This window comes from Molothrus ater, chromosome 1 (assembly GCF_012460135.2).
Source record: "Molothrus ater isolate BHLD 08-10-18 breed brown headed cowbird chromosome 1, BPBGC_Mater_1.1, whole genome shotgun sequence".
Lineage (NCBI taxonomy): Eukaryota > Metazoa > Chordata > Aves > Passeriformes > Icteridae > Molothrus > Molothrus ater.
The window spans coordinates 19,131,336-19,157,637 of NC_050478.2; the positions used below are offsets into that span (position 1 = coordinate 19,131,336).

At 41.3% G+C, this 26,302-nt stretch overlaps 1 protein-coding gene across 3 annotated transcripts in view; it reads right to left on the minus strand.

Annotated features, from left to right (window-relative positions):
- The window catches only part of MLLT10 (MLLT10 histone lysine methyltransferase DOT1L cofactor), a 133,388-nt gene that overhangs the window by 98,633 nt on the left and 8,453 nt on the right, over positions 1-26,302 (minus strand). The window contains exons 2-4 of one of the 3 annotated variants that reach the window (XM_036402195.1): positions 24,800-24,968; positions 21,084-21,163; positions 2,779-2,833 (exon numbers count right to left, since the gene is read on the minus strand). In XM_036402195.1, the coding sequence (XP_036258088.1) occupies positions 2,779-2,833; positions 21,084-21,163; positions 24,800-24,968 (304 nt within the window). Of the gene's footprint in view, positions 1-2,778; positions 2,834-21,083; positions 21,164-24,799; positions 25,188-26,302 lie in introns of those variants that run through there. The other 2 variants (XM_036402211.1, XM_036402204.2) reach the window with 2 other exon arrangements.

The following is a 26,302-nucleotide window of genomic DNA, read 5'->3' on the forward strand; positions in this document are numbered from 1 at the left end:
GAGAGAGGGACAAAAAACTCACAAAATACCAACACAACCACACCATATGCTACCATAATATATAGTCGATTAATTATAGTTATAGTCAGTTAATAATACTTCTAAAGAACACAAGTTTGATTCCCAGACTACTGCCATACATGTAGTGCCCCAGAGTTCTTAAAGGCAAGACAACACCATTACAGAAGAGCCCTAAGATTAGGCTGCCTTCAGTTACAGTTGTGCAACTGACTTAAGACAGATCATATACAGGTTGCTGTTAAAAGAACCCTCCTGGCCATTCCTCCTATCAGCATTAGCATGGGCAGCTAGGTCAGGGAAGTTTTCATGCAGCTGAAAAGGAATGTAGGGCAGAAAAAAAAAGGAAAAGTTTTAAAAACAAGTACCATCACAAAGGAGGAGGAAACAATGTATAGCAAGGACCCCCACTGCAGTAACAGCATCTTACTGCAGGTTATGAAAATCACAGAACACTACAGTAAAAGCTCAGTAGCCCATTAATCTTCCAAACATAAAAGAAAATATGGTACCTTCAATGCCCAAAACACAGTCCTTCACCTTATTATAAAGCAAATATCTGGAAGACTTAAAAAAAAAAACCTACAGGAGCAGCAGGCCATGTGTGGGCTAAGCTATCTGCATATTCAAAATAAAAAGCACACTGGTTTTTTTTTGGCTACAAAATGAAGTTATTTGTTGCCAGAAGGCAGAAAGAAGAAAAATCTTCTATCACTGACTTAAAATCAGCAATTTCTTCTCTTGTTCTGAAAAGTTAAAACCATTTAATTATCTCTATACTTTGGGAAAGACTGCATAATTACAAGTTTATAAAGCTAGATCCTTACAAGATTTTACCAAAAATGTTTGTTTCCAAGTTTCTTCTCAAATACCTGCATCTTTTTATGATTCACTTGGCAACAAAAGGTGTTAACAGCATTAAAAAAAAAAAAAGTATTAACCTACTGAAAACGCCATTTCAACTGGCAAGCCCATTATCTGATCTTCAACAGTATTTCTTTAAGTCTAAAAATCTTCTAGTACAATCTTGTTAGGCAACTCTATGAAAGGAAAATTTCAGGTAAGAATTCAGATTTCTGAAATGCAACACCAGTCAAAGTATTTTCCAAGGTGCACATCCTCCTGTAAAGCTATTATTTAAAAAACATTTGGTCCATAAAGTAGAATTTGCTGTTTCAACACCATGGACAAGAGGCTGGGTGTTTTCAGAAGAAAATATAAATTCCTATGCATCTCAACTATGAAATATTCAGTATGAAATTTTCACTGATGAAAACACTTGGGTATTAAAATTATAGTACAGTGTTATATCTTTGCTATTGAAACTTAAAGCATTTCAATCTTATAGAGTAATTCACTTTCAGACAAGAACTTATAATTACAATTAATAGAGCCATAAGAGAGATAACTAATAGGATGCTCACATCATTGATGCACACTATCAAAGTAAGTTCTCAAGACTTCATGCTAAGAAAGTTTCAAGACCACCACAGCATAATAGCAAAGCATTCCCAAATACTACTTGAAGTATAAAACCAGAACACACTTCAGCTACTTCATACTTCACAAATTTTCCTGTATATTTCAAGACTTTTGAGGCTTTCTTAATACTATTTCCTAAAAATAAAGTGTCCAGCTGTCATTTCTAAACAAATTAATTCAACATTGCATGTATTGACATGAGAGGAATAATAAAGAAGAGGAATAAGACTTAAGTACTGGGTATTAAGTTGAGTGATGTGTTTGAGTCAGTTGACACTAAAATGGTAAACCCAGAGCATAGATAGATAGATAGATATGAACAGAGCAGTCAAAGGTACACAAGGGAAAGGATAGATCAGCACAAACATGAGCAGGCCCTGTGTTCCTGCAATTCAACTGCAACAGAAATAGCAAAGCTGCATCAACACTATGTTAAGATACAAATTAGCTAGAATATAATGTACACAGCATAGAATCTGCAGAATACAATTTCCATAGACTGTCCAAGTGAATTCCAGAATACAGATCATACTTTCTCCTCTCACAAGAGAAAAGGCTCAGTATCAAAGTGACCAGGCTATTTACAGATACATGATGGATGGGAATTTAGAAGTATCTACCAGAGAGAGAAGGCAGCATTCCAAAAGTGATTCAAAAGTTAATTGAAATTTTACACTCATATCACCCAGCTATTAGTATAAATATAATCAAGCCAGGATATTCAGTGGAGACTTTGTCTAGCAGTTCTACTCAGCAGGAGCAGAACTGATGATAACCTGAACAGTGAAATTAGGAAGATGCAAGGGAGAGGTAATCACTACTGCAACTTTCCAGCTCTAACTTCTTTGTTACAGAACTATTAGTAAATCAGGCATGAAAGAGTCAACCTTTGAAAATGCACTGGTGCATTCAGTCTGGGCTATAGACATAAAAATTCCACTTTCCTCCATGAATGGTGCACTTTCAACAGCTTTCTGTAATGCTCAGGCTCCAACTAAATACACATAAAATTCATCCATTTTACCCATTAAATCTTATGTTAAAATGCAGTTTTTCTATTGTAACTTTTTTCGTAAAAACGAAACCAAGAATAATGATAGATGTCCTCAAAGTAAATTGAACCTGAAGTGGACAAATAAGGGTTACTCTAAAACAGTTATCTCTTTCCCAAGCAGTCAGTGTTTTCTTTTATGTTTAGGATCCCTATAATTTTTTTCCACAGATTTACTTCCCTCATACAAAATAAGAGAGTTCACAAAAAGCAAGAATAAAACTTACCCCCATTATCTGTTCTCTTTAAAGCACCATCCTTATGAGGGCATAATTCACATCTCTAGGAAAAAAAGCAAAAGTAAAATAAAAAAATGGAATGATCACAGAGGCATTGAAAAAGAAACCACACACATTAAAACTGTTATCTGATATTAAGGAAGCAACCATTCTTTACAAGTGAATGGGTGTGTTTTCCCTTAACCTTTACTTGAATATTAATGTTATTTTGTAAAAAATAAAGCTTTCTCCTCCAGATCTTGAAACTATGACACACATTAAAGCTACTTGCAGTTCTACCTCCAATTTTCTTCCTGGGTTTCACACCCTGGAATTCTGGAGACAAGCCTCCAAAAACTACAGCACAGGGTGGACTTAAATGCCAATTCGCTTGGACATAGTCCAAAAGTCTTTACTGTATTTCCTTGTCCTAGGCTCTCTGTATTGACCAAGATGGTCAATCATGGAGAAGTGCTGTGGATATGACCAGCACAGGTGCACATAGCCTTGGCTGGCTACAGTCTCTGCTGGCTGCCACTTATCCTGAGAGACAAAAACCAACCACACTTTCTGTCTCAGAAAAAGGAGGTCAGAAGTTGACAACTGTAGCAAAAACACATGTCTAGAAATAAGCAGTTTGATCACAAAATGACAGAATAAGCTGAGTTGTAAGGGACCCACAAGGCTTATCGAGGCCCAACTCTTAACCCTGCACATCACCACCCCAAGAGTTGCCCCAATGTGCCTGAGAGTATTGTACAAATGCTTCTGGAACTCTGTCAGCACTCCTGGAGCTGTGACCACTTCCCTGGGGAGCCTATTAAGTGTGCAACCACACTCAAGGTGAAGAACATTTATCTAATATCCAACCTAAACCTCCCCTGACACAACTTCAGGCCATTCCTTCAGGTCCTGTCACTGGTCACCACAAAGAAGAGAACAGTGCCTGACCCTCCTCTTCCCCTCCTGAGGAAGTTGTAGACTCCAATCATGTTCTCCCTTAGTCTCCTCCAAGGTGAACAACCCAAGAGACCTCTGCTGCTCCTCACACAGCTTCCCCTCAATGCCCTTCACCATCCTCATGGCCCTCCTTTGGGCACTCTAACAGTTAAATGTCTTTTTATATTGTGACACCAAGAACTGCCCCCAGCACTTGAGGTGAGGCCGCCCCAGCTCAGAGCAGAGCAGGACAATGCCCTCCTCCCTTGCCCTGCTGGCCATGCTGTGCCTGATGCCCCCCAGGACAGGGTTGGCCCTCCTGGCTGCCAGGGCACTGCTGGCTCAGGTTTAACTTGCCACGGACCAGGACCCCCAGGTCCCTCTCCACAGGGCTGGCTCTCCAGACTCTCATTGCCCAGTCTGGCTGTACACCCAGGGTTGCCCCATCCCAGGTGCAGAGTTTGGCATTTGCCCTTCTTAAACTTCATACTGCTATTGACTGCCCAGTCCTCTAATTTATTAAGTTCTCTCTGCAGGGCCTCCCTGCCTCCAAGGGATTCAACAGCTCCTGCGAGTTTTTTATCACTTGTAAACTTGGATAGTGTCCCTTCTAGTCCTGGGTCAAAGTCACCTATGATGTAATATTCTTCCAACATACACCAGGATCACAACAGAACAGTTTTTCTGCTATCACTGCCTCCTATCAAGCTCCTAATATCATGTTTACCTTTGTGTCCTAGAGCATGCAAAGAGGTGACAGAAATTACTAGATTTGACCCACACTCCAAGTGCTCCACATTACAAGCACAGGAACACCACTATAGGGGATCCTAAACCTAGGAATGACCATATTATAACCTTTATATTTTTCCAGATTAGGGACAACTCAGAGCATAGAAACCTAATAATCTTAAGCAAATCAAGATCATCAGATGCAAACTTAACACCATATTCTTCAAACAGAATGGGACACCTGCTCTCACTGTTCCCTGAACAGAGCTATTTTCCATTACCAGCTGACAGCAGATAAAGGAGACTATGATGCTAGTAGTACCTCAGAAACAGATTGTGCAAACTTATTTGAGGAACTAGAAATTCCATTCCTGAAATTCATATGGCTAAAGTATATCTTGAGGACTGTCTTAACCTGTAAGAAATTTGCAATACTATCTTTCTTAACCTGTAAAAAAATTATATTAGAGCAAAGAGGCTTTCATAGAGGATAAAATAGAAAAAAACTTTTTTTTTCTCAGTGCACTGGTACGAGAGCTGCACATGGAAAGAAGAATCTTTAGGATTGTAGCCTTTTGTCTTTTGCTTCACTCATCTCTCACACTCTCACAAAAATGATCAGCAATTTATTGAAAGTCAGCATTAGTCTATGTGAAATTTAGATACAAAAGTGGCTGAAAACATCTTAATCATTCTGCAAGTTGCCTGCAGACTTGGATCATTACTTCTCGTTTTTTTTTTTTAGTCAAGACACTGAAATGAACTGCTCAGTTCATTTTAAATAAAATCCTACATATTCAGTATATTTGTGAGCTGTATCTTAACACTTCAGCTCTCCAAATATTAAATACTGAAGTGCTGAGAGACACACAGTAACAACAGTTTCATTTCAGCGAATTTCTCATACACTGAACTAGATTCCTAAAGAAAGAAGCCTGGTATGCATTGATGGTCACAGTGCAATAAAGTTGGTTCCCAATCCAAAGCTGCAAGCTGGTAGCTTAAAGCCAATGAGAGGAGATGATATAACTGAGAGAAGAGAAGCTGTTAACAGATTCTGCCTTGCCCCACCTCTGCAAGCATATGGACGTCTGACATATATTTTCAGTAGTGGCAAAACCAGTTTAGGAGGTTCTCTTCTCCCTTTCACCTCGCCCTCATTAATTTCTCCCTCCACTACTCCCTCAGCTACTGACACAACTATCTGCTGGGCTGCCCCTTAGAACAGATCAGTGAAATAGAATGAAATAAACTTTTTAACCTTTTAAATTCATTTCATATCAGTGATGCAATTTAAGTACAATTCCACAAACAGTTGCATCAGCAAAACTGAAGGCAGGGAGCCACAGCACTGCAGCACCAAGAATTAAAGAATTAGTAAACTTCTTGTGCAAACTTTACCACAAAATAAATCAAAATGATCACAGGACACTAAGATGCAATGACTTGAGCCAGTCCTTTATGCCGAAGAGTTAAGCGTGCTCCATTCAATCTCATCAGCTTCATCTGATTTATTTGTCTTTGTCTGCAAGGACTCAGGTCCCTCATTAATCCTCTGCAGTCCTGGCTGCAACCAGTCAGAGAAGATGCAAGACAGAAAACTGAAGTGGAGGTGGAAGTTTTGACAGTGGAAGAAAACTTGAGCGCAAAACTTGAGTGCAGAATCACACTCATCTCTCATGGTGCTGAGAGCTGGTAACTCTGCAGAGATATTTGCAGTTTGACGACACAGAGCACATCTGGTGCCATGAAATCTGGCTACAATCTGCAATAAAGTAGCACCCTAGTAAGCTAACAGGGCACATAGCTACCCCAAGCCCTTCTATTGCCTTTCTCTGCATCAGGAACCTAACTCCTTCCCAGCCTCCACACTCTCAGATTCTGTCACCCATTTCCACTCTGCCAAGTTTCAATACACACCATGTAGTAAAACCAGGAGCTTTGCCAGGTGGGAAACAGTGAATCTCTTGCCTTGAGACAAGTAACTAGCAGAGAATTTTTTTTTTCTTTAAACTAACACTTTATTACTAGCTCTAAAATGGATGGAATAATATTTTGATCCTTTTATTATGCATGTTGATGATGCAACACAATATATAGAATAATCTGATGATCCATACAGACGGTCTCTAATATTTGAGCACACGACCATGACACAGCTCTTTTCTCCAGTTGTATGTTATAAGTCTTATCTCTGGCAAAGATTTATGACACAGACTTATTGTCTGAGCATTCAGAAACACTGTGGGGAACTTCTAAACCAGCTGTGCGGGGCAGAGGGAGTAGGTAGCAGGGGCAGATACAACATCTACGAGACACCACAGCACAAATAAGGCAAGCTGCAAGACTGATCAACAATTCAGATAAACATCAGGTTAAGCAGCACAAATGTGAACACTACAGAGGCTGATTGTGACCCTAGAGAATAACCATGTCCTTTGGTGTGCTAAAGGGCACCAGTCCAACACAGGGAGATGCAGCAGCACACGTGGTGCTGTAGGTACAGGCAGCTGAATTAGATCTGAAGAGACTGAAGAGACAAATACTGGCTGAAGGAACACAATGAAGTTGTAGAAAATGACATCATCCTTTTCCTTCCTGTCCTTAGAGAGTGTAAGGACATCTCATTTTTGCAGCTCTTCAGTGGAAGAGACTAAGTTCTGTCCATGCAGAATTGGGGTGAACTCTCAGCAGGAATGGCTTTAGACTATGAGGTCTCCTGTAGAGGACTAAAGTGAAACCAATCTCAGAGCTGTGAAGCTGGAAGAGTCTGACAGCGTGACTGTCACAACTCACTTCTGAGCTACATAAACAGCAACTTAATTAAGTAAACAAAGACTGATCCTATACTTTAGCATTCAGGCAAACTGAGATTGCCTGGGTCTGATGAAAAAACCACTGCCTCCTGAGGAGTCCAGTCTTTAAAACATCACCCAGCAGAGAACTAAAATCAGAAGCGTGCAAGATCCATGCAGAAAAAGAAACTTTATCCCCTCAACGTTATTAAAAAGGAAAAATAATCAAGAAGAAATAAAAAACTGAAATAATTAAAAAAACAAAAACAAACAAAAAAAAAAACAGAGGTGTCCACTAAAGATATCCATCAGAAAAAAGTTGCAAGAATGGAAGACCAAAGTAAAACAAGGAGCTAAATAATTCCAGCTTCCCATACTGAATCAGTTACAGTCCAACTTGGCTCCACTGCATTGTGGTATAAAGTGCTCTTCCTCTATTCTAGATAAATATGCTTTTCCATTTTAACCAGGACTAAGAGCTACCTTAACCAGCATTAGGTAACATTATACAAATATCATTTTTCAAGTCTTTTTGGTAAACCTAGCTCTACCAATTTTTCAACTGGAAAGGCACAGAGAAACTGGTTCAATCCAAGAGACTACCTTATTCATGTTGAAATTAAGGGAAAGAGAAAAAGGCAACAGTAAATAGGGAAGATAAAAGAGAGATGGGGACAAGACTATACATGCAGGAGAGAAGAAAAATAGTAATAGGAATATAACATTGTTCTTCCCTCAGGGTTCTGAAAATTTGGAGCACATTCATAAAGCATCATCTGCAGACACCCATTATATGCTGTCTCTTGTTATAAGAAAATAAAGGTCAAAGAATTCTTGCGCACATAATTTACTGAATTGTGGCCCAAGCTAGGCCATTGGAACCATTCACCTGAATAATGACTGTCAACCAAGTAAAATCCTGCAGGACTGAATTCCCAGCATTGCAATGAGGCAATAAAACGTTTCTTTCAATGTGACCTGTTAACCTAAATAACACAAGATCTACAGCAGATTAAACAGACCACAGTTCCTTAAAGCCAGCCAAGACACCAAGCTGCAGTTCCAGCTGACTTTACTACAGGCTCACTTTAAGGTAGCATAATTGCACTGTGCTGCCAGAAGAAGATCACTGACCATCCCCTGCTGTGTCCTTGCTACTGTCTTCCTTGCTCTGGGAAAAGCATTCAATGGACTATATGGAAATCCTAGCCAGCAACATAATTTTTTTTTTTTTCAGTCAGATAATTTCTTTGAGCCACCTTTCCAGAAGACTACACAACCAGTGTCAGATAACAAATGTAACAGGAACATGGACAGGTGGTCAGGAAAGGATATAAAGGGTACAAATACCTTATCTGGGAGGTGGCATTATCTACACTGGCTACAAATCAGAGTGGAAGTCCAACTGAAGGCCTTACTTTAAAAAGGACGGAAGGAAGGACAGAAGGAAAGAAAGCATACACTTGAAACAGACTAATTTTATGTTGGTAGTAATGCAGGAAGATTTCTTGCTCAAGTTTGTTTTGATATTTCCCTGACATTCATGTATTTCAAGATTTTCAACAGGCATCAGCCACATATGCAAAATGTTGTGTTTGGAAGCTTGAATTCCCTGTCAAGGTGCATATACCCAGCATGACACACTACCAGAACCATTTTTATTCTCCAAAGTACATTTTGATCACAGAATTACTGTTTCATACTGCTTGACAACAGGAGGGAAAAAAAAAAAAAACCAAAACCCCAAACCCCAACAGTATTTAACTGAAAGAAACAACTCCATGAGATTACAATGCATGATCCATGAAGTTACAAATTACAAAAATAGCGAGTTACATACAATCAACATAACAGTTCTAAAAATCCGACACTCAACCTCTTTCAATTTTTTTCATCAACAGGAGTTAAAAGTTATCAGACAAAACATTTTATTTTGCTGCTCCTGTTAACCATTAAACAAACAGAAGAATAGTTAAATCCACTTGTTGCAATTTTAGTTCATATTTTAGTGAAAACATGAGCTGGAAGACAGAAGCAGAGAACAGAATGGAGTCCCCAGAATCTAGGAGGAAAAGTGTCAGTGACCTGCCATGCCACTGAGACAGCCACAAGTCTATGGGGCTGGATGGGATCCACCCAAGGCTACTGAGGGAGCTGGCAGAAGAGCTTGACAACTCACTTTCAAACATTTACCAGCAGCCCTGGCTAACCAGGGAGGTCTCAGTTGACTGGAGATTAGCAACTGAAACACCTATGTACAAGGAAGGCTGAAAGGAAGATCAGGGAATTGCAGGACTATCATCCTGACCTCACTGCTGGGGAGGTCATGAAGCAGATCACCTTGAGTTTCATCACAGGGCATATGCTGAACAACCAGGGAAATCAGTCCCAGCCAGCGTGGGCAGGTCCTGACTGACCAACCTGATCTCCTTTTTTGACAAAGTGACTCACTTAGTGGATGGGTGAAAGGCTGTGGATGTGCCTACCTGGACTTCAGGAAAGCCTTGGCCACCACTGCCCACAGCATCTCCTGCAGGAACTGGCTGCTCATGGCTTGGCTGGGGCTCCGTGGGATGGGTGTGAAGCTGTTGGCACGGCCGGGCCCAGAGGCTGCTGGTGAATGGAACTGCAGCCAGCAGTGCTGCCCAGGGCTCAGTGCTGGCACAGCTCTGTTCAATGTCTTTATCAATGACCCACATCAGGGGATCCAGGGCACCCTCAGGCAGCCTGCAGACCCAGCGAGCTGGGTGGCAGTGTTGAGCTGCTGGAGGGCAGGAAGGCTCTGCAGGGGCATCTGCACAGGCTGCACTGATGGGGAGAGCCCAGAGCTCTGAGGTCCAACAAGGCCGAGTGCCTGGGCCTGCTCCTGCCCTTGCTCACAACAACCCCTGCAGCTACAGCCTGGGGCAGAGTGGCTGCAAAGATGCCTGGAGGGAAAGGTGCTGGGGGTGCTGCTCAACAGCAGCTGAACATGAGCCACAGAGTGCCCAGGTGGCCAAGAGGCCAATGGCATCCTGGCCTGGCTCAGCAATGGAGTGGTCAGCAGGGCCAGGGCAGAGATCATCCATCCCCTGTACTTGGCACTGGTGAGGCCACACCTCAAATCCGGGTTCAGTTCTGTGCCCCTCACTACAAGGAGGACATTGAGGTGCTGGAGAGAGTCCAGAGAAGGGCAATGGAACTGGGGAAGGGTCTGGAGCAAAAGTCTGATGAGGAGCAGCTGAGTGAGATGGGGTTGTTTAGCCTGGAGAAGGCTCAGGGAATAGCTTATCTACAACTCCACATCTCTGTGCTCTCTGAAAAAGGGTGTAGCAAGGTGAATGCCAGTCTCTTCTCCCAGCTAACAAATGACAGGACAAGAGGAAATGACCTCAAGTTGCACCAGAGGGAGTTTAGATTGGAATTAGGAAAAATCCTGAAAAGGTGATCAGGCTGATTGGAACAGGCTGCCCAGGGAAGTGGCAAAATCACCATCCCTGAGGTATTCAAAAGGCATGTGGATGTGGCACTTAGAGACACAGTTTAGTGGTGAATACAGTGGTGCTGAGTTAACACCTGGATTCAATCATCACAGAATTTTTTTCCAACCTTAACCATTAGATGATTCTAATTTGAATCCTTCAAATTCTTATGACTTTTTTAAATTAACCTAGGAGGAAAGAGTCAATTGCCAAGCCTTTTATTGCTTTACTTCTGAATTTGTTTCAAATACATCTATTTTATAGCATTCCATGCTACTAGGTATTTCTGTGCATAACAAAATGCACTAACTCAACACACTTTCCCAAGGCACATGGACAGATTTACAAGAAAGCAAAGCAGCTGATCAGAAGATCAGTTTCTAATTGATGCATTTCCAACTGGCAGCCCATGATGCTCTCAGCAGCCCTGACTCCCACCTATCAGTAGTTGCAGAAGCTTGCAGCACAACTGACTGTGTCCAGATACTCATATCCCAAGTTCTGTGGTACAGCTTCACCTGCCTTCACCAGTATTCTGTAACATTTTGTCTCACTCTTGGGTGTTACCAGAAAAAGACACCTGTAGAAGTCAGCCATAATATTGTTTATTATATGTAAGATGATCTTTCCCAATCCTTCAGACTTCAAATATGCTAGGTAGTCTTAAATACTACTACTTCAAATAATACCATCATATTAGTAGTAGTAGTAGTAGTAGTAATAATAATAATAATAATAATATAATAATATTGATTTTAAAACTGGTTTAGAAGGGTAAAGATCTTGATATGGGTAGTTATTTTAGTTAAAGCAAAACATTAATGCTGGCAGACACATACCTATTACTGTCAAAAACGTAAATATTCTGAGAAAAAGACTACTTAGAAAACCACTCTGAGCAATAAGTTTATTAAAAATCACATCTAGAGTTTCAGTTATGCCAATGCTGTACATACTTCATCTAACCTATACATAACTATTTGAAGTTCATTCAAGTCTTTCAATGAAAAATTATCTTCTAAGCTCAAAATGTTCTTGTTATTTATTTTCCTTCTCCCCTATAGGATCTGAAATTAGTATTTCATTTCCTCCAGGGGAAAGAATCCTATATTTTCTAATTTCCTTTTATACTTTCTATGTTCCTCTTACCCTAGTGTGTTTTCTTCAATAGGAAAAAAAAATTCAAGTAGAAATACAACAACACGTACATTGGAATGAAAACACTGAAGACAGAAAAAATTCTCTTTTCCCCCAAATAAGCCTGGGAAATTTTGGGGTAATTTGTGTCAGATTCAGAAAAATACGGTACTGAACAACCAATATAAACACAGCTCTGTCTGTAACGAGATACCATATTCTAAAGACACTTCAGTGAAAGTGTGCTATTTGAATCGAGAACCACAGACAACTAGACTATAATTATTAGAAAACCTAACTCAAATTCAGCTAATCAGAGACTATCTACAGAAAAACAAGTATCTTAAAGCCTACAAAGGAAGAGCTTTTTGCAAGACTAGACAACAAAAGAAAAACCCATGGACAACTTGCCGAGTAGCGCAAACCAGTACAGTGCTGCCAAGACACTTCATCTGGAAATTTAGATCTTCACATAAATTCTATCAATAGATGTGAATTTACAGGCAGCCAGCACAGAACAGACCCAGCAACAGGATATGCACCAGACTGACCACATCTACATCTGCAGGCAACAGCTTACCCCCACCCTCAGCAGTGACATCTCATGTTTCTATTCCCTGCTTCAAGCCATCTTCAATGAAGCAAGATCACTACTGCCAACATACAAAGAATAACCAGGAAAGATCAACATCTCAGCCCTTGAAGTCTCCAGAAAGTCCAGTAAAACTCACAAGCATTTCCAGCAGCTGTTGAAAATTACTGAACCTCTACTCACACCAAACTTAGGCTATCTATTCATACCAAATGTTTTTATTCTGATATTTTACTGATCATTGCTTTTGTGCTTTTCCTTTAAAACCAATTAAGTACTATGAAAATTCCCATTAGAGTTTCTTTCTATTTTAATATCCATGCTTTGTAATACTTGCCAGAGTCAGAAGTTCCTTTTTCCCCTGCTCAGTACAGCAAAAAGGATGAGCTGCTTTAGGAACACATGGCCCAGCCAAAGAGACTTCTATCTACAAAACCAAACCCACACTTCTTTATCAGTTTCTAAACTACAGTGGGATAGCAATACACTTTATCAATATTCTCAACCTACAGTATCTTCAGACCTTATAAACCCTACAGAAACCTTATAAACTCACAATATACCCACCTTCACTATTTTGATCTAAATTACTCTATAAATGATAGCTTACAACCATGGCAGGATTTGAAGCAGAAGTCAGCAAGTAGCTAACTACATAATTTTTCAAATATCCAAAAAGAGACAAATTAAAGTTGCGATGTTTCACTGTGATTCACACCAGACTCCAGTGTTCATAAACCACAATGGAGAACCAACAGGAATCGAAGCATCTTCTGCCACATCCAAGAATCCCCAACTGGCTGACATCACTAATAGAGCAAACGAATGCCTGCTGTCAGCACTTCTCTTCCAAAGTGCTATGTTCTACAACTTGACAACTTAAGAAATTAAGTCATCTTCATCTTCAAATAACCATTTCTCGATGCTGACAAATTTGCCAAATCTCTGCCCCATCTCTATTCAGTCATCTGTCCCAGGAGAAAGAAAGAACTTTTTCTTAAAGCAGACAGTTGACAGGTAAAAGAAAAACAGACTGACTACCTGAAGCATTTTGGGGTTTATACCTGGATAAATTAAAGAGACTCAAGTTAGATCTTTTTATCAGGGCATCATATTAAAATATATGCAGATTCGGTTAGCTCTGTCAAAAACATCTACTACTGATAATAAATTTGTAGAATATGACAAGAAGATTAGAAGCACTCAACATGCAAATCAGCATTCTTAAAGACCATCCACTCAGTAAGTACTACAGGTCATACTTAGTCATATTTTCACTCACTGTATGGAAGTGAGATAATGTACAGTACAATGTAACATAGTGATGACACACAAGGTGTAGCATGGTCTAGCTACTCCAACTTTGGAAGTCCAAAACCATAAATCTCCTACCATTTACTCAAGATTAGCAAGTCCTGCTAGATGTTGCAAAAATCCAAATTATAAACGTATATAAAGTTTTAGTTTCACACATTGATCTTCAAGATAAAGCATCAGAAGGCTATGAGAAACACCTCTCACATTTGGCTGCACATCCAACTAAACATTCAATTTTTTTAATCAGCCTGAAAGTATGCAACTGATCCAATTCAATCTACATTAAGAAAATACAACATGCAATGGTTCATTTCAGTGTTCTTCTGCAACATCACAGCTTTATCCTAAAAATTCCCAGCTATAAAATGTTAGCATCAATTCTAAGCAAGGCTTCTCACAAGCTGAGGAACTCCTTGCTTACTTTAGAGACTTCCTCTGCCAGTGAATACAATGAAACAAACATTCATAAAACATTTTTGCATAAGGATTATGCAATTCCTGTAAGGGAAAATGTTTTGTTCTAGCCTCACTTTGGTTAGTAATTTTGCCAAAGAACCTTTAGACTATTTACTGAAGTACCTGTTATATTGACATCTATGCTAAAAAATTTTCGATCAAGTAGTACTTGAGTGATGCAACACTGTTTTAAAGCCTGAATACTCTATGTAACCATGATTTGCATAATGTAATTATAAACTACTGCACAAATTACATGTACATTTCAGTAAACTAGCTAATCAAAGAAAAGTAGCAGACCTTTTCTCTGCTGTAGGAAAGTGTTTCAGATAAGTTTATGAAGTCATCTGTGTATTTACAAACCAAGTAACAAGTACACATACAAGCAAGGAAAAATACAGCACACACACAAAAAAAGGAAGTAAACAAAAAAGCATGAAGGAAGTACAATCAGAAGTGGCACTTATACTCCCACTTTGATACGTTGGTGAAGTACACAGAAAGTACACTGCACTTCTGCAGCACCTTCTGCACTTCTTGTACTCCTAACCTTGAAGACCAGCCACTGTAATGCTAAACAATTCTGTCATCTTTTAAGTTGCAATACAACAAGGTTTTAGGTCTGTATTCATTACCTACACCAACAAAACAGGAAAAAATATTTTCTTGGACTCATGAAATGCAAAGCAAACAACACTCACCTATATATGTAATGGACAAGAAACACACATCACTCAATCAATAGTACTACAAAATAAAAATTTTCCCCTTCACCACAATCAGAACAACACAAAGTTTCCACAATCATTCCACTTTTGTCCCTAATTCTGTTCAGTCCAAGTTTTGCCTGGTACCTCCCCAGTTATTCTCCTTACCCTTACTTCCTTATGCTCCATCTGTGGCACTAAGACACACCATGGTGAGTTGAACCTGGCTGGATACCAGGTGCTCACCAACACTCTCTGTCACTCCCCTCCTCAGCAGGACAGGGGACAGAAATTGAAAAAAAGGCTCCTAGGTCAACATAAAGACAGAGAGAGATCACAGGTAAAGCAAATTCAAGTTGGGGGAAAAATTAACCTATTACCAAGCAAGTCAGAGTAGGGTAATGAGAAAATAAAAACTGAATCTTAAAATACCTTCTCCCCACCCTTCCATTCTTCCTAGGCTCAACTTCACTCCCCATTTCCACTACCTCCTCTCACCCAACAGCACAGAGGAATGAGGCCTGTGGTAAGCTCATCACATGCTGTTTCCTCTTCCTTCTCAGGGGCAGAAATCCTCACTCTTCCCCAGTTCTAGCATGGGGTCCCTCCCACAGGAAACAGTCCTCCACCAACTTCTCCAACCTCTTTCTCACAGGCTCCATTTCTTCATAAGCTGCTCCAGCATGTCCCCCCTTCCCTGGGGAGCAGTCCCATGGGAAGACTGCTCCAGTACAGAACCCCAACAGGTCCCAAGTCCTGCCAGCAAACCTGCTCCAGCCTGGGCCTCTCTCTACTGAAGTCCTGCCAGGACCCTGCTCTAGCATGGGCTTCCCATGGGGTCACAACCCTCTTCAGGTGCATCTACCTGCTCCAGCATGGGGTCCTCCACAGGCTGCAGGTGGGTTTCTGCTCCCTGGCTGGCTTCCATGGACTTCAGGGGTTCAGCCTGCCTTCCCACAGTCTTCACCACCAGCTGCAAGGGAATCAGTGATCCAGCACCTGGAGCACCGTCCTCCCCCTCCTTCTTCACCGACCTTGGTGTCTGCAGAATCGTCTCTCTCACACATTCTCACTCCTCTCTACAGCTGCAGTTTCTATTCAGCAGGGTTTTTTATCTGTTCTTAAATGTTATCTCAGGGGCACTGCCACAGCTGCTGATTGGCTCAGCCTTGGCCAGCAGCAGGTCTGTCTTCGAGCTGGGCAGGCACTGGCTTCGTCAGACACAGGATGTTTCTGGCAGCTTCTCAAAGAAATCCCTCCTGTAGCCCCCTTAGTAACAAAACCTTGTCCCACAAACCCAATACAATATGTTCTCCCTAAGTATCCTTAGGCAGGCTTTTGATTCAAGATAGCCAGCTACAAACTAATATTCAATGCCTTCTAGACCGCACAGTCATTCATAAAAGCCAGACAAATAACAAAAGCACACAGATCAATTTTTCTGTAGTGTGCTCAAAACTAAAGCAGTTCTTCTAGTAATATTTGTTACAATATTCTTAAAGTAGCTGTAGTAATATTCTTACCTAAAGTACCCTTTAAGGAAAAATATGGATACACATTAAAGAAACATTCATTTCAACATTTCTTTAAGAATTATTTCAAGGGATATCTTCAAAGAAACTACACAGTATATTAGTCCTTATTAGGGGGCTGTGGTAAGTTTTCAAATTGAAAAAGTAATTCAAATTGAAAAAAAAAAGGCAAGTCTTCTTCTTCTAAAATAAGGTTAATAAAGTTTCATTCACCTGTATTGTGACCATATTTATCAACATTCATTCTAGTTTACAGATACAGGCATTAATAAACACAGATCCCACTCCCCTGCAGGCAGCCTGTTCAGCCAGAGGTATCGGAGCTCTGATCACAAACATATCTGCATACTGAAAGGCTGCACTCCTAGTTCCTCCTTCTTTGCCTTTTTCTGTTTAGGTCAAAGGCAAGTAATACTGCACCTATGCTTATTTTTACACTACATAAATGCTGGGGGTGAGGAGTGAAAATATGGATACATCAAACAATTCTTATGAGCAGCTCTACAAAAAAAACTTGTAGATGAATGTGACGAAACATTTTTTTAAATATAATTTGGAGAGAGCTCCAACTCTTATTATATTAACAATTTTTTAAAAAAATAAAAATTCAAGTGTTCAGACTCTGGATGATCTGTGCAGCAGATGCAGGTGCAGCTCAGGTCTCAGAGGATAACCAGCAGGAACCTATCACTGTGAGCATACAGCGTACCTGAACTGGGTAAACAGTATAGTGGCACTTTTACTGCTCTGAACCCTCAAGTACTGACCACTGTATGGTCTAAACTTACTCTGCAAAGACAGTCTCTTTCTGTCTCCACACCAAGTTCCAAGAAACACATGTGCAAGCACAGAGACTCCAGCCAGACTGAGCTGTGATCCAGATGGATGCTATCTCAAGTCTTTATGTGGCTAGCTCCACAGGGAGTCAGAGCCCCCTCAGCACATTTCCCAGGACTAAAACCCAGGTGGCTTATTAGACAAGCTGTAGTGTCACACAAATGTGCTGACTCAGTTCTGGACCACGACTGCATTTAACTTCATAAACCACCCCACCAAAAACAACCAAAAAACACAGAAATGCCAAGCAAAGAAAACACCACTGTTATGACATTAATTTGTACCAAGTCCAAACTGATTCTTCCAGATGCAAGGACAGCCCTAAAATATTCAAATTCCCATGAAACAGATCAACAGCAGAGCGATTCTCCTGCAGCGCAAGCAATCCAACCTCACATTTAGCACCTGAGCTACACTTTGAGGTAGTAAAGCTTCCTGGAATTCTTAAGAAAAACTTAAATTCAGTACAGAGACCTCCTGGTCTCTCTGAATCAAGCTGGATTCAGAAGAACAGGACCTACACATAGCTAAAAAGCCTGACCAAGCTATCTGCACAAATGGTGAACTCCTGCCTCTATCACACAGATTACTACAGCTTTGTGATGAGTATGAAGAGTAATTAATAGCTGGTAGTAAACTATAAATACATTATCTATTTTTACCCCACTATATACTATATTTAAATTACTCTTCACATAAGATCATCAAGGAAGATGTTTGACACATAACAGGATTATGGGCTAAAAAGTCTTTTGAAACAACAGTTGTGCTACAAATCCTAAGCTTAGCTCTTTCTTTGGGTACCCGAATTATCAGCCCTTGGACAACACACATGCACCATCCAATTTCTTAAGCTAGGACCCAAAGTCCCTTATGTAGCAGTCCATATATATATACAACCTCACACAGACCTCAAAATTATTTTTTTCTACATCAATATGTACTTGCCCTGCTTTTTGACTCAGAAGTTCAGGTACATCTGAAGACACCAAAAGGGCCCACTATGCAGGGTAGTAGCAGCTGGTGCTGACACAGGCAAAGCTGGGAGCAGTCGGCACCCATTTTGAAGAGACTTGAATTTCAAGCTCACCATAGGTCAGCTAAGATAAATGAGCTGACTTAGAGAAAACTTAAGATTTTTCAAGCAATAGTTAAAAACTTACACAGTGATGTAAAAAGTGTGTACTGGGATTACAACCTTCAATTATGTACTACACAAGCATGATTAAAAAGTAAGCCAAAGAAATTCCAGCCACCTCAATATATCCATTATCCAAACAGTTCAGGTTTATGAAAAGGCACACTTTCTCTCACACACAAAGAAAAACATGACCCTGCTGGAACCAAAACTCAGTATGACTTGTCTGGCATGGAGCAGTGCTTTCCAGCTAGTAACTGACCATTCAGCAGCCAGGACACTGGCTCCCAGCTGACCAACAAAAACATAGAAGTCAACCAGCCACTACTTTGGCTCCTACCCAGCACATATCAGCCTAGAAGCAGCACACAAAAGAAAAGGAACCAGTACACATTGGTGCATAACACTTCATAGTACATGGGAAGCCACCCGTCCCAGTCTGCGGTTAAGTGAACTTCTCTGGTGACCCACCAACTTGCATTATCCTGACTTAGTCCACTTCTCTTCATTGTTAAAGCAAGACTAATTTTAGTGTGAGCAATTAAATACAGCTGCTTATCAGAATGAATATATTTGCCCAGCAACTGAAGCTTAAAAAAGAAAAACAACCAAGAAACACACCCTGAAAACACACAACACAGACAGAATCAGGATGGAAAAATATGCCTTAAGCACAATACTGAGGTCTTTTTAAAGATTAAAAGTAAGCAAGCAGAAGCATAGTCAATGTAATATGGTTAATTTAATTCTGGTTTTGTTTATAGGCAAGAAGGCCACGAGAAAAACTAAAATTCAGTCTCATACGGTGATGGTAAGGATGTTTGCTTTTCTAAGCAAGTGTGTTAAAACTTTTGGGTCTGGTAAACTGCTTACTGTAAAGCCCCAGTTTCCATAGTGAGGTCAGGGCTTGAGTTTAGTTTCTGAACGTAAAGAGCTGCTCCAAGACACCTCAGAAAGAGCCACCATGTTTCTTACTCACTAACATATAAATAGCTGTTAAAACTTCAGCTAACTCACATGCATTCGGTTTCACCTGAGAACCATTTAAACCTACACTACATTACAAATGGAATTTCTTTTTTCAAAACAAAATCAGTAATCAACCTGTTGAACTAAACAGACACTGGTTGGTGGAAACAAGAACAGAATACACCAGGCAGAAAATTCAGCTAGCACTGCTCCTTCTCCACTTCAAACAGCAAGTAAAGTAGTCCATCAAAGCTATTCTCTTGGTAAACTCAAGAAATTATCATAATGCAGAGAGACACTGTTTATTATAGAACTCTGGACAGTTCTCTTACACTCCTCATGTCACAAGAAGCCAGGATTAACTACATACCAAATCACAAGGATTCCCTATGGTACTCTTGGAAAATCCTCTTGCAGTCACCAGCTCTCTCCTCTGTATTTTTAACTTTGCTATCAACCTGTACACATCAAACTCAGCAACACTAAAAAATGCTACCCCTTAAACTTCACACAGCTGATGGTCTCCCCATGAAAAGAAACAGCCTTTCTTTAGAAAGGGTTTTGATTTTCTATTGACAAATACTTGAAGGGCATACAAAAAGCAATCCCTTCTTGCTCCCACCAACAGGTCTGCTTTGGAAGAACTAAGTCAGTCTCAATTACCCTTGGCATCATGAACACATTAGTGGCAAAAAGTGGGAAAAAACAGATGAATGAGATTCTTTAGACCCGTGCCAAAAATTCATTCAACAGTAAGTCTCACCACCACTGCTATAGCACTTTATATTAGAAAAGGAAATAGGTACAGCAAACAGGTCATGTAAACACACTGATAGTCACTGACAGTAACTGAAAATTTGGTCTCTGACTCCTCATTTGTTTTTAGATATGAACATTAGAAACAGTTTACACACTGCTCTAAGATGCTGCACCACCTTCTCTTCCAATGAATTTTTTTTCAGAGGCAAAGGAAAGCTTAGTCTTTCTAAATACTCACCTCTCTCAGTTTATCTTTTGTTGGAAGACAAACTAAGAAGTGCCAAGTAGGGAGAAATGGGATTCTCTTTTTCTAAAATTGCCTGACATCACCCTGTTTCATCTAACAAACATACAAGTCTGACCAAAACAAAACCTCATGTAACCATGGTAAAAAAAAAGAAAAGCATTATCTGAATCCCCAATATCTACCATAAAAGAACCAGAAAAAGCAGAAAGAAAATACTTCTTTAATTCTAAGTATCACAATCCAAGTAAGCATTAGTTTTTGAAATTAACAACACTTCTTCCTGGGAGTGTTCCTAGACTGAAGCTTTTAACTGGCAATTAAGGTTGCTGTAAAAGAAAACTGGATATGGATTTTATTTACTTCCTGTACCTAGCTATGTAAGTGTTAAACTGACAAAATTAACCAAAACCTACACCATGAACCAAACAAAAGGATTAACACCAACCAACCAAATTAACTAAAAAACCCCCAACACCTAAAAAATAAAAACCCCACAACCTGACACTGTCAGAATATTTCAGAGACAGTTACATATTTCCACTTTAAAAAAATAAGAAGAATAGTAGTCTTTCTGAAAAGCATTTAGAGGAATTACAACAGAAAGCAAAGTTCTCTTCTGCTATTACTGTAACACTTGGGTAAATACTATCCACACAAGGATTGTAACTAGCATTACTTAATAAACAAAACACATACCACTCTGGCTGCTCTTTCCTGAGATTCACACTTTCTGCAAAACCATGGTCCAGTGGGTACTTGAACAATTCCATAGCAAGCTGTTTTGAACAAGACAAAACATTTCAGCAAACATAAACAGCACAACAATATTATTAATATGTTCTAAAAGAAGCTTACTATTAGCTGATCTCACATAATTTTAATTATCAAGAAAGCCAAATTGACAGCTATACATTGCACATTAAATCCTATCACAAAATTACAAGAAACTAAGTACAACAAGCTTAGATTTAAAAATTATGCAGGATTTGTTCAATGAAAAAAGAACACATTCACTTGAAAAGTAACACAACCATTCAAAAGCAGCAACATTTCATGCGACCTGTTTTGCTATTTATTTACCTGCAAAACAGGTGAGACACTTCACTGTAAATGCTGGATGCTTGTTATGAGGGATTTTTTTATGAGAACACTAAAAGTACCTAACAAACCTGAGCTCTTCCTAAGGCACTTATTCATACACTTACTATACAGTTTTCTTACTCTTGTAAGAACATGAACTGGTCTTAAGCAGACAATCCACAGTGAACTGAACAAAGTTTGCTTTTTTACCCCAAAAAATTAACAGGGATGTAAATACAAACTGAACTCAGCATCAGGACTTGGATCAGTTGCAACTTGAGCCAGGCTACAACATAAATCCTTAGGAGAGAGATTTTCAGACAAGAAGATTTATCTGCAAGACAGTCATCTATATTTTTACAGTATATAAGAGCAACCCCAAGAGTTTGCTACAAAATTCCACAGAAAAAAAAGAGTTTAGCAATTTGGTAATACTGCTCATGCTTGAAATGCACACATCAAGCAACCTTAAGAACTATAGAGGGAATGAAAACAAAAGAATACAAGTGCTGTGAGTATACTCTTACTTGTATGGGTGTAGCAAATAACTAAGAAGCAAAAAGCCAAACATTTTGCTCAAAGATAATCCCAAAGTATTAAAGGTAAGTCAGACTCAATTCTCAACAATCGTATGTTACTTAAATACAAGAATCAGGTTTAACTGTGTAAGTAGAAAAAAATATGATTAATTTAAAGTTATGAAGAAAGCTGAGATTAAATTAGTAACTTGTAGTTACGCTATACAAATATATTGATTTTGTGATAGCTCACAGATGAAAAATAGTAATGCAATAGTAATATAAAAACATCTGGCTAATATACCTTCATTTTCATGAAGGAAAGTCAATGAAATCATTTCCTATTATATACATAAATGTAATCATATTAAGACCCATTGTCAGATTTTCAAATACTTTATTCAAGTATCTACAGGCCAAACTATTCTGGTAAGCCCTTTCTACTGTACAACAAAATTCTTTAACATGAGAAAAAAAAAATTGTTCTCGTTGTATCTATAATAACCACGGATGGGGGGACTCTGAATTTCTCTTTAGATATTGAGAGGGAGATTTTAAATGTGCAATCATACATTCAGGTTAGCAAGTGACAGTGCAGAATAGGAAACAAGTATAAAATGCAACTCAGAAACAAGGCTGGCAAGTAGATCCAAAGGCAACACGGGCTGGGCAACGACCAAAGTTGAAGGAAGTATTTCTGTATCTGCCAGGGTAACAGAGCACACCTGGAGCCTAGAAGAGTCCATCACCCAATCATGCTCTGATATACAGTGATACCATTTTCAGAGTTTTGTTTATACTTCCACTACTATGGAAAGCTTCTTTAAACACATGAAGAGATCTTGTCCTTCACAACTTGCCAATGACTTCACAATTGAAGCTTCCTCAGAACTAAGAATAATTATAATTATTATAGCAGTGAATAAAGCTTTATGGATAATACTGCTGTTTGTACTTCAAATACAGACCACCAGCTTTGACCACGAGGACTACTACATTTACTGCAGAGAGGAGTGGACATGCCTCCTCTACCACCTTTGTTCACATGATGTATCAAATCCAAAATGCAAAGCATCAATGGTACAGTAAATCAAAACACAGAGTTCTTCTTTTCTTAAGATCTCTGTAACAGCTTCTGGATTTAGACTAAGCAGTATTTTGCATACTTCCTGACAGATTCCAACTTAGGGTTGGATATGACTTTAACAAAAAAATTCATTTTCCTGTACCTGCTGAAGTGTGTTTCTCTATATTAGGAATACTTTCTATAACTGACTTTTGTTCCTGCTATTTCAGGTCCGACTGCTGCTATCATCCAATTCTTTCACTGAAAATATCAGCAAGGTTCTAGATACAAAGGAAGATGTCCAAGATAATGCAAAAGGAATAGCTGTTTCAGCTATGACTTCTAGAAGTAGTCATGTTTTAGTGTTCTTCTTCATGATCCTAAGATCCCACAAGTGCAGTCAACCTACTGGTTAACATTACTCAGCTCTTAAGATGACAGGAAAGCAATTCAAAACCAGATTAACTTCAGAGATCCTGTCAGGTCCCTTCTGTGTTCAATCTAATGTTAACAAAAATAACTTAATTATTTTGTATATCTCCTTAAATTACAACTATTTCTCACTATTTGTCAAATCACAAGGGAACACATACTTGGAACAACCAACTACTATATTACATCATCTTCAGCACAATTTAAGACTAAGCATGAGACACACATTAGTAGCATTTTCACATGCACTAGGCATTCAGATTAATGAATTGGATTTAGGATTTTCTGTCTCCTCCAATTTGTCCACCACCTGTAAGTAGCCAAAAAGGCAGTCACTGAGTTCTCATGACTGCTCAGGAGTTGGTACAGAAAAACTACCATCTTATTCCTTACTTCTGCTACCATAAAGGAAAAGTTATGATGGCTTCCTTTCTTACAATGTAAGCAGCAGAATTGTCTCTTCCTCTGCTCTCACACGAAGGGTCAACTCACTGACAGAAAAAAAACAATCACACATGCCAGCTCCTGAACTAAGCTGGAAACCAACCAACCAGCCTCCACTAAGCCAAACAAATCCAGCATCAGCCATTCCAAACAGCACCCTCCCCTTGCAGAACCACAACAGGAAGTCTCTTCATCTACCAGGAAACATCAGCCAAATAACATTCAAGGAAAGGCAGAGATGAAATCACATGACAGCTAAGTCTTTCCTATGCACCCTTCTCTTCCAATCCTAAACCCTCCCTGTCTCCTGGCTGCCGCTCAAATAAATTTTTCAAACTTGGGAAAAGCAGGGACAACAGGGATCGCATAGGGGAAAAAAGAAATACAGCAAAATAGCAGAATATAGTACAGTAACAAGTTCTGCAAAGACCAAAAGCAATTTTAGAGAGTCTCTGAAACGTTGCAGCTGAGGCTGTTACAGGGTGCAGAGGCACGCTGGGGAGCACAGACACAAAAAATATGCAGGAGAAGAGGAAAGGGTAAAAAAATGCACAGGGGAGTTCTTCCTTTCTCACAGGCTTAATGCAGGAGAACACACTATACTAAGTTTCACGTGAGGGAAAAGACAGACGGGAAGGAGAGAAGATGACAGAGCAAGTCAAACCAGAAAGCACGTGGCCTTAGAAACAGGCAAACAGGCTTCATGGGTAAAAAGAAGGAGCTGGGAGGGGGAGGGAAAAAAGGGGGGAAAAACGGCCGGGGGGTGGGGAGGAGAAGGAAGCAGGCCCAAGGGAAGAAGCCGGGGAGCACCGAGAAGGAAGTGGCGAGGCCGCAGGCCGGAGCGGGTGCGCTGCCCTCGCCTGCCCGCTCACCTTGATGCACTGCGACATTGCAGCCGTGCCCGTCGCAGTAGACGAGCGGGTTCTCGGCCCAGCCCCGCTCGTCGGAGCACACGCAGCAGCCGCCGATCATCTCCTTCATGCTACTGGAGAACTCACCCTCCAGTGACACCGGCAGCAGCAGCGGCTCGCTGGAGACCATCTAAGGGTTAAAAACACCGTCGTCAACACCGCGCACGCCACACGCGCCTCGCCCTCCGCCTGCCCCCTCCCCCGGCGGGGTCTCCCCTCAGTCACTCAGCCGCAGCCGCCGCCACCGCCGCCGCGGCAGCGCTTCGGGACCCATGACCGCCGGCTGAGCGCCTCGTCTCGCCCCCGCCCGACCAACCGGCCAGGCTGTGTCGGTCGGGCCGCAGCGGCTCCCGAGGCGGACGCGGCTCCGCGGGCGGGCACGGCGGCGGCGCCGGCGCGCAGGCGCACTACGCGCGCGCCCGCGGGGCGGGCAGGCCTCGGCCCGGGGCCTCCTCGCGAGGGTTCGCGCGCCGCCCGCGGAACGTGAGCGCCGCCGCGGCGCCCCGAGCGCGCGCCCCCGCCGTCCCCTCCGAGAGAGCGTGCGCGGGAGCGCGCCCGCCCTTCGCCGCGCCCGCGCGCACCTGACGGCCCGCGCGCGCACCCACCTCGGCGCGCGGCCACGGCCCGTCCCCCGCGCGGGACATGGCGGGGCCCCCCCGCGCGCCGGGGCCGCGGGACAGCCCGCGCGGCGCCGCGTCCCGCCCGGCCTCCCCGCCCCCGCCAGCGCCGCACGCGCTGCGCGCTGCCCCCCGCCCGCCCCTCGGCCGCGGGGGCGGGGAGGCGGCGGACATGCGGACATGCGCCCCGCTCCCACCCGCGCCGCCGCTCCGCGGGGCCCCCGCGCCAAGGCCGCAGGACGCGCCCCGTGCCCGCCCCCTCCCCACCCCCCCGAAATCATTTTTACTATCTTGTTTATTTTCCCCCTGATGTGACTGCAGGACTAATGCATTCCCGCTCCCAACTTTTATTATCCTGTTTATATCCCCTCGGTGTGCCTGCAGGACTAATGCGTTCTCGCTATTACGCCACTTGCCTGCCCTCACCGCAACTTTTACTATTTTGTTTATTTTCCCTGCGATGGGGCTGCAAAGCTAATGCATTATTAATCCCGCTCTTTCCTCTTCCCTCAAAACTCATGGCGCGGATGCAGCGCTGCCTGGCTATCCCTGCCACGGCAGCGAAAGTGATGCTGAACGGGAGATGTGACAAATAGAGAAACCAGGGAGGCTGCAGACACACAAAAACAAACATGTTCTTCGACACAGCTGCTCTCTACTTTTACTCAGAGGTCTTTCTCGAAGTTGGGCGATTGTTTTTTTTTTTAATAAAACAACTCTGTAATTCTGTTGTCTCTCTAAATCAAAGGGGGGGGGGGAGGCAAAGAAAAAAAACCTGAGGGGAGTGAGCTGAGGTGGTCAGCAGAGAGGAAAATCTCAGGCTATTCAATTCTCCATTGTAAGCAGG